Source organism: Mastomys coucha, unplaced genomic scaffold, assembly GCF_008632895.1.
Source record: "Mastomys coucha isolate ucsf_1 unplaced genomic scaffold, UCSF_Mcou_1 pScaffold14, whole genome shotgun sequence".
Classification (NCBI taxonomy): Eukaryota; Metazoa; Chordata; class Mammalia; order Rodentia; family Muridae; genus Mastomys; species Mastomys coucha.
The window spans coordinates 130,684,180-130,693,459 of record NW_022196896.1 but is presented as its reverse complement, the minus strand read 5'-3'; the positions used below and the strand labels follow the sequence as shown (position 1 = coordinate 130,693,459).

Sequence of the window (9,280 nt, the reverse complement as noted above, 5' to 3'; positions counted from 1 at the left end):
AAAAAAAAAAAAAAAAAAAAAAAAGTGCTGTTTTCTTCATTAATATTTTCTGTAAGATATTTTTCCGTTTTTCTCATTAAAGACATTGTAGTGTTAGTAAGGTGGCTCAGTGGGTAGATACTTGCCACATAAGTGGAATTATACCTTGTGACTAGTGCATATTTCTGTGACCCTAAGTTTCTGTTTATTTATTTTTGTTTGATTTTGCTTTTTTTCAGACAGGGTTTCTCTGTGTAAAAGCACTGGCTGTCCTAGAACTCAACACTATAGGTAATGCTGCCCTCCAGTTTACAGACATTAGTCTCTCTGCCTTCCCAGTACTGGTATTAAAGGCACTAACAGCCTGGCCCTAAGTTTCTAAATATGCTGCATAGTATTTTCAGAAGTTGACATTTGGGCACTCAGTAAAGCTTACAGTCCTCCTAGAAGGGCTCTGCTGTACTCTGTGAGACTGAGTTTAAAATATGCATGCATATATATGTAACTTACACACATGCGAGCCTGCATGCAAGAATGGACACCGTGTGTGTAAGAACCTACAGAGACAGGAGAGAGTGACCAGTTGTAGGTGTTTGTAAGCAGCCATCTAGGTGCTGGGAACTGAACCCAGGGCCTCTGCAAGAACAGTAAGAGCTGCCAACCACTGAGACATCTCTCCAGCCTTCACAGGAGTTGTCAGTACTGTTTCCTCCTTGGTCTTCTGTTTGTGCGTAAGGAGTACAGTAAAAGCTGCCAAGAGCTCTCTTAGCCCTGCAAATCTGTAATGTGTCCTCTGAACTAAAGCTATGAAAAGAGTCTCAATTCAGTAGGAGTCATGATATCTCAAGAAACATATAAAGTTTTCCTACAGAGAAGGGGACAGGGTTGAAAGAGAACGGGTCTGTGTGTTAAGGCCTGGTCAGGGTAGAGGATGCTGCCGTAGCCTCATCTGTGCCCATACTCACAGGTGTATTGTGCTTTATTTACAATCTTTGTGTTGCTTTACCCCTAGTTATGTTTTAGGTATCTAATTTTTTGGCTTATAATTTTTCCTTATCTCTTCATTTGTTGCTTGTTATATTAAGAAGTTTGAAGTGAGTGCAACTAATTAGTTAGTGTTTGTATCTGAGATTATTTGTAAAATGTTGCTTGTTTATGTTAGAAATTTTTTTAAAGATTTATTTATTTTATGTATATGAGTACACTGTAGCTGTCTTCAGACACACCAGAAGAGGGCATCAGATTCTATTACAAATGTTTGTAAGCTACTATGTGGTTGCTGGGATTGAACTCAGGACCTCTGGAAGAGCAGTCAGTGCTCTTAACCACTGAGCCATCTCTCCAGCCTTATGTTAGAAATTTTGTGGCACGTTTTTACAAGCTTTCTTTACCTACTTGATTGCTTCCTGATGATCATACTTTCAACAGGATCAAGAGTCGCATTTCGTTTCTTTATTTTCTGACAGGGCCTCTCTATGTAGCCCTGGCTGTCCTGGAAAATTCTGTGGACCAGGCTGTGTAACCTTTGCTCCAGCTCCACAGTGCTTCTCCCACTCCCATTTAAAACTTAGTCGAGCATGTCTTTATAATAGAGGAGGTCATCAGATGGGGTAAGGCTTAATGCAGATGGAACTAGTGGAGAAGAATAATGACTTCTAGTCCATACTGTAAGTCATGGATATAGAGTAGAAGAAAGAACATTCAAATGGATATTGTGTTATCAAGAGACTGGCTTGCGAGACCTGAGAGATGGATGGCTCAAGTAGTTAAGACCACGTACTGCTCTTCTGGATGACTGCTTTAGTTCCCTGCAACCATAGGACAACTCAAAAGCATCTGTCACTCCAGCAAGTACCTGGGCATCTGATGCCCTCTTCAGAACTCCATGCCATATCAGGCAAGCAAGTGGTACACAGCCAAGTGAAAACAAAACACTCATACACATGAAAAGAGAGAACGAGAATGGTCTGAAATAAATGACAGGGTGAGATCCTCTTACTGTTTGATGTTGCAGATAGTGAAATTGTTGCTTCGTCATGGCGGGAATCCATTCCAAGCTAATAAACATGGAGAACGGCCAGTGGATGTGGCAGAGACGGAGGAGTTGGAGTTGCTGCTAAAAAGAGAGGTGCCTTTGTCTGGCGATGATGAAAGTTATACAGGTTTGTGTCTTTCTTACTGTTTTGAGATAGGATGCTGCCAATTAACCCAGGCTAGCCTAAAACTTGCAAACTTCCTGCCCCATCCTACTAAGTGCTGAGATTACAGGTGTGTGCCACCAAGCCCAGCTACAGTTTCAGATTAAATATATATTCAGTTTGACACGGTATTGTATAGAACATTGTGCACTGGTGTGTTATACATAAAATGAGTACCTTACACTAATGCTAGCCATTTGTTAGTTTATTAGTTAGCTATGAGTGCTGTGAGTGTAGTCACAGGGCAGTCGGTCATCTTGTTTCCATCTCAACTCTACTAAGTTGCTAAACCACTTGTTTACTGCGCTCGCACTCACTGAACCTCTCGCCATGTGTGCTCTTTCACATTGCTGCTGTCAGCTTTTCTTCTGTGTGGGACTGTTTAGCTACTAACAGTGCATCTATGTCCTTTCTTGGCATTAATAGATCATGCTTTTGTAAATTGGGTGATTGAGCTCTAATAAGCCATTTCTTTACAAATATAAGTTTTATTAATACTACTTTTACATTTTTCATTTTGTTTGTTTGAAACAGGGTCTCATGTTTTATTTCTGGCTGGCCTTGAACTCACAGATCTGCCTACCTCTGTCTCCTGAGTGCTAGGATTAAAGTCATGTACTACCATGCCTCGCTACAAACATAATTTTTAAAAAAGAGCTATCTAAAACAGTGTTTTTGAGCTGGGGACAGAACCTAGTGCCCTGTACTTGTTAAGTAAGTACTTTCCTACTGAACTAGGCTCTGGCTCCCCAAAAGAATATGTTAGAAACATTGGCATACTTAGAATTTTTTTAAAAAATAAGGTTCCTGAGTTCAAATTGGAAGAGTTTGTTGCGTTTCATGCAAAAGTGAATGAAAAAACAAACAAACATGACAAATGGCCATATCTTCACAAAGCTTCAATTCCTGCAATTAATAGACTTGTGGCTTTTATATATTAAATTACATACAAGGGAATAAATACCAAAGTGCAGTCAGGCGATGATGCGCCTTTAATCCTAGCACAAGAAGAAGCAGAGGCAGGCAGATCTCTGTGAGTTCGAGGCCAGCCTGGTCTACAAAGTAAGTTTCAGGACAGCCAGGGCTACACAGAGAAAACCTGTCTCGAAAATCAAACAAATGAACAAAAAAACGAAGCAGACAAAAACAACCAAAAAAAAAAAAAGCCATGTATAGGAAGTAATAGTTTGAAAATATATTTTTTGTTGTTTTTTTTTTTTAATTTTTTTTGGTTTTTTTTAAGAAGAAAATTTTTTATCTATTACTCTTCATGTGGAAGGCCAACTAAGAGAATGTACTTTTGAGTATGGAATTGATCCCCTTGGACAAAGTATTATAAATGTACTCACTGGTCAAGAAGTGCTGCCAGATTGCGGATGGCATGATGAAGGAGCTGTGGAAGAAAGACTAGCAGTGACCATGTACTGCAGAGCCACTGTTAAGTGACTTGTAAATGCCATCATTTGGTTTATAACAAAGAAAAGTGCTGTTTAAGCATCAGACAAAACTAAGGCATTGTCACAAGGAGACAACATCAATGAATAAACTCGAAAGCACATTATCAGGGAAGAGCATGGGCTGCTCTTACAGAGGCCCCAGGTTCTGTGCCCAACACCACATGCTGTTCCCAACCAATTATGACTCTATTTGAGGATAACCAGCATCCTCTTGTGGCTTCCATAGGCACTAGGCACAAACATGGCGCACTTAAATACATTCAGTGGAACAGTTGTTGGGTTCAGGAATTGTCTCACAAACCATACAAACACTAATCTCAGACAGAGATAGTTTATTGAGCATACACCCCAGGACTGGTCAACCAGGGTCATGTCCCTGATTTGGGAACTGAACCATGACCCTGAGTTAAGATCCTACAGGATTTTTAAGCCTTAAATCCACAAACATCTGTACTAAGTTATTTCACCAATTAGGATTTAGGGATAAGGGATTTCCTTAGGAGCATGTCTTTGCTGTCCATTTATCCTGCTTCCTTTAGTTGGGGTGTTCAACGGTGGTGGGAGACTTGCCTTGTCTAACATTCATGTCCTAACTTGTCTACCAGGATGGGACTTGTCTAACATTCATGTCCTAACTTGTCTACCAGGATGGGCCTTGTCTAACATTCATGGCTTAACTTGCCAACTAGAATGTTAGTTACCCATGTACATGTCTCTTTCTGCCGAAGTAGGGTGCCAGCTCCCAGAAAAGTCTTGGGAATTTAAATTTTACTAGACCACTACTCAAAATGGAAATCTTATTCCAAATGGTTTCTTATATTGGTACAGGTGTTGCTCATATGTTAGGGTCTATCCCAGGGGCAGCTTATACCATAAAAGCTAATACATAGGTACAGGAAGTACTGTTGGGTGGTTGTTTGGGGTTCAGGCTTATTATTGGTAACTATACAGGACAGCTCTGTTGACTTTTATCATGATTGGTTTCCAGGGGCACGCACAATATAACATAGCATAACAATAGAATGTGCAATCAGTCTTGACATTAGAAAGCTTCCTGGTAAGTGCTAACAGTAAAGTTTCCTTATAATGGCAGACTAGCCAAGTAACTGTTACCCAGGCCTTAACATTTACCTGGGCTTTAACACTCACATACATAGAATAAAAGCAAGTGAATGTATTTTTAAGAGGAGTATGATATATGATACCTACTGTAGTTTCAAAATACATTTTAAAAAGCACACAGTGGCAGGATGGTGTTGGGTACTTAGGAGGCAGAGGCAGGCAGATCTCTGTGAGTTCAAGGCCAGCCTGGTCTACAGAACAAGTTCTAGGGCAGCCAGGGGATGCACATAAAAATCCTGTCTCAAAAAAACAAAACAAAAACAAAAACCCATAACACATACTCTCCTCAGTCCCTCTGAGGTCTACCCTCCCCCCACACCTCCCCCCTCCTCTCCTCAGTCCCTCTGAGGTCTACCCTCACCCCGCACCTCCCATCTCCTCAGTCCCTCTGAGGTCTACCCTCACCCGGCACCTCCCCCCCTCCTCTCCTCAGTCCCTCTGAGGTCTACCCTCACCCGGCACCTCCCCTCTCACCCTGGCACCTCCCTTCCCAGCTTTGTAGCCTAATTTTTGGGTTTTTTTGTTTGTTTGTTTGTTTGTTTGTTTGTTTTTAATAACTCACTGAGTCTGTTTGTGCTATGTATGTACTAATACACGTTTCCTAGAACTTGGCTGACTATAGGGCCACACCCACAATGGACACTAATTCTTGTGATGAATTTTTCTAGTAAACAAACTTCCTTCTACGTACTATATGTAACAAAATAGAAGTGGGCTTGCATTTACTCCTTTAAGAATTTTAAAATAAAGATTAAAAAGATGGCTCAGAGGTTGAGAGCACTGACTGCTCTTCCAGAGGTCCTGAGTTCAATTCCCAGCAACCACATAGTGGCTTACAACCATCTATAATGAGGTCTTGTGCTCTCTTCTGGCATGTAGGCATATATGCAAGCAGAACACTGTGTATGTAATAAATCTTTAAAATAATAATAATAATAATAAAGAATTTTAAAATAAGGAAAATGTATTCTGACATTGGATAAATGAACCACAAAAGAATATATATTAAAAAGACATAACTAAGGTATTTATTAGTTTAAAACATATACAAGCTACATCTACTCAGTTACATATATACTACTGTAAGAAGCAGTGTTTTGGGTGGAGGGCTCGGGAGATGATCTCCCCATGTGTGAAGTGCCTGTCACTCAGACTTGAAGACTGCTTCTGGGTCCTCTAGCTCCTGCACTCAAGGGGAGTGAGGGCTGGTGTGAAGACCTGCTTCTGGGTCCTCTAGCTCCTGCATTCAAGGGGAGTGTTACGGCTGGTGTAATCCCAGCATTTGGGAAGAGAGGAAAAGAGATTGCTGAGATATGCTGCCCAGCTAGACTAGCCAGGTTGTTAGGCTCTGAGTATATAGGGTGAAGAGTAATGATGGAAGATGTTCAGCATCCGCTCCTGGCATGCACATGTGTGTACATTATACTATAAGTGCATCCCATACATGCAAATGTGTACACAGATGTGCATACCATATTTATGCCTGAAGCTTCACAGCTACCCTGTACATGAGCAACCCCTAACTCTCAGTGAGCTTGCTCACCTTCAACCCCTTGGGAGTCCTGAGTCCCCACTGAAATTCATACCAAAGCTTTGCATTCACAGCCGAGAACAACAGCTCTCTGGCAATTGTTACAAATGATCCTTGAGCTCTCAGGAGACCAACTTGCTGAGGAAGGCTAATGGTCACACAACAGGTGTTCGCCCTCCACTTGTCTGATGTTTTTTTAAAAATTACTCAGGAAGTAGGTAAAGGTACCCGCTGCCAAGACTTCAACCTGAGTTTTAATTTCTGGAACCCACATGGTGGAGAGAGAGCCGACTCTCACAAGTTGTTCTCTACCCTTTGTACATGCACTGCGGCAGTTGGAAAGGTGAGCTAGCCATTAAAGGCTCATAGTCAAAACGGGGAGAAGAGCAACCCTCCTTTGTTCTCTGTGGTGCTAGGAATTGAGCCCAGGACAAACAGTCTAACTGAGCCACACCTCATGGTCATGGGGATCTTGTCACTGAGTGCGTCATCACTAGAGTCTCCTGTCAGTCACCTACCTGCTCTCTACCTCTCGTGGGCAGCATTTGGCACACAGTGTTGCAGACTTTGGTAGAGATCATTGCCACCCTTCACTACTTGTCTTCATTGGACGATATTTTCTTGTATTGCAGTATGTTTCTAAAATTTCTCAATTTTGTTTTCTTTTTGGACAGAATTTCATGTAGCAGGAAAACAAAATGGGCAGACCTCAAGATTCACTATGTAGTCAGAACTGGTCTCGAACTTGTATTTCCACTTTTTTCTACCCGCCCCATGTACTATGCCCATAGGCATGTGCTACCTATCTGTTAGTGTTGGGGATCAAGCCCCAAGGCCTGATAATATCAAGGAAGCATCCTACCAACTGAGAATACATTCTCCTCCCAAAAGTCTCAATACTTACTATGGAAAATACTCAAAGAATTGTATAGCAAATGCCCTATATACATCAACTGTATTTTCCATTATTAACTTTTACTGTATTTCCTTTATCTTGTCATATTATCTATTATCCATCTCTTCTGACCTTTGGCCAGGAACTCAATATATAGACCAGACTGACTTCAAACTCAGATACCCATCTTCTGCCTGTGCTTCACAAGTGCTGGGCATGCACTGCTGTGCCTAGCATACATCATCTATTTTCACAATTCCTAGTAAGTTACAAACATCCATAAATACCTGAGCATACATTTCATCAACTGAAGTTTAATATCTGCTTATGATTTCTCTTGGTAATTATGTTTGGAAATGCATAGTTGTTGAGTATGTTGTTCTCTGAGTTTGAGAAATGCCTAATCTGTGTAATCATGGAGAGAAGGGGAAGATCTGCTGAGTCATGGAGAGAAGGGGAAGATCTGCTGAGTCATGGAGAGAAGGAAGATCACTGAGTCATGGAGAGAAGGGGAAGATCTGCTGAGTCATGGAGAGAAGGGGAAGATCACTGAGTCATGGAGAGAAGGAAGATCACTGAGTCATGGAGAGAAGGAAGATCACTGAGTCATGGAGAGAAGGGGAAAATCTGCTGAGTCATGGAGAGAAGGGGAAGATCACTGAGTCATGGAGAGAAGGAAGATCACTGAGTCATGGAGAGAAGGGGAAGATCACTGAGTCATGGAGAGAAGGAAGATCACTGAGTCATGGAGAGAAGTAAGATCACTGAGTCGTGGAGAGAAGGGGAAGATCACTGGGTCATGGAGAGAAGGAAGATCACTGAGTCATACAACAGAGCAATCACAGGAGACCTTGACTGGGTCATGGTGTCCACCCAGTGAACAGCATCAAAGTGAGGAGGCGTGGACAGCATGTGCCTCCAGATGCAATCCCTGGAGAACAGTTAGTTTCCATCTGCACTTGTATTATCATGACGAGTGTTGTGTGTTTTTAAAAATTAAGCCAATTTAGTGCTGTAAATTATTAAGAATTGACAGTGTGTAGAGCTGGAGAGATGGTTCAGCAGTTAAGAGCACTGATTGCTCTTGCAGAAGACTGGAGTTTAGTTTCCAGCACCCACATAGCATCTCACAACTGTCTGTAATCCCAGTCCCAGTGGATTTAATGCCCTCTCCTGGCTCCTCAGGGCACTACACTCTGATTCAGCTGTACTTAAAAATGAGTACTTTTTAAAACATTTACTTGTATGTATATCAGTGTTTTACCTGCATATATGTCTGTGTGAGGATGTCAGATCTTGGAGTTACAAAAAGTTGTGAGCTGCCATGTTGATGCTGGGATTTGAACCTGGATCCTTTAGGAAGAGCAGTCAGTACCCCTAACTGCTAAGCCATTTCTCCAGCCGTGTGTGTGTGTGTGTGTATGTGTGTGTGTGTGTGTGTATGTGTGTATGTATGTATGTATGTATGTATGTATGTATATTTTCTTAAAGGAATTGACAGTGTTTAGAGAGGCCAGAAAAATAGCAGAGCTGTTTCAGCATTTTAAAGAGGTAACTAAAGGGCGCTCGCTGTTGTAGGCTAGAGCCTCTACTGAAGAGGAAATGAATGTGAAGACCATCACAGGTCAATTTAACAAGTGGAGACAGGGATGTTGGTGGCCACGTGTCATGAAGGAGAATGTTTATCTTGTTTCAAAGGTTTTATTTTTAATGGTATGTATATGTGTGGGGGCAGGGTACATTTGTGAGTCAATGCCTGTAGATGCCAGAAGAGGGATCTGATCTTTAGGAGCTGGAGTTAAAGGCAGTTGTGAGGTGCCCAACATGGCTGCTGGGAACCCAACATAAGTTCTCTGCAGGAATAATGCATGCATTTAACGGCTAAACTGTTTCTCCAGCCTGAGCTTTAAAATATTAAAATGTGAATTTCTTAAGAAATATTCACTAAGGTATATATTAATATAGGGTTCTAGTGTCTGGAATTACTCTAAGCCTCTAAGCTATACTTCAAGTATAAAAGTAAATGGGTGTGGGCTGGAGAGATGGCTCAGTGGTTAAGAGCACTGACTGCTCTTCCGAAGGTCCTGAGTTCAATTCC

General features: G+C 41.5%; 1 protein-coding gene across 4 annotated transcripts in view; it reads left to right on the top strand.

Moving 5' to 3' along the window:
- Positions 1-9,280, top strand: part of Ankrd12 (ankyrin repeat domain 12) — a 110,531-nt gene that overhangs the window by 51,303 nt on the left and 49,948 nt on the right. For 3 of the 4 annotated variants that reach the window (XM_031368614.1, XM_031368612.1, XM_031368615.1), the window contains one exon: positions 1,994-2,141. In XM_031368614.1, the coding sequence (XP_031224474.1) occupies positions 1,994-2,141 (148 nt within the window). Of the gene's footprint in view, positions 1-1,993; positions 2,142-9,280 lie in introns of those variants that run through there. The other variant, XM_031368616.1, reaches the window with a different exon arrangement.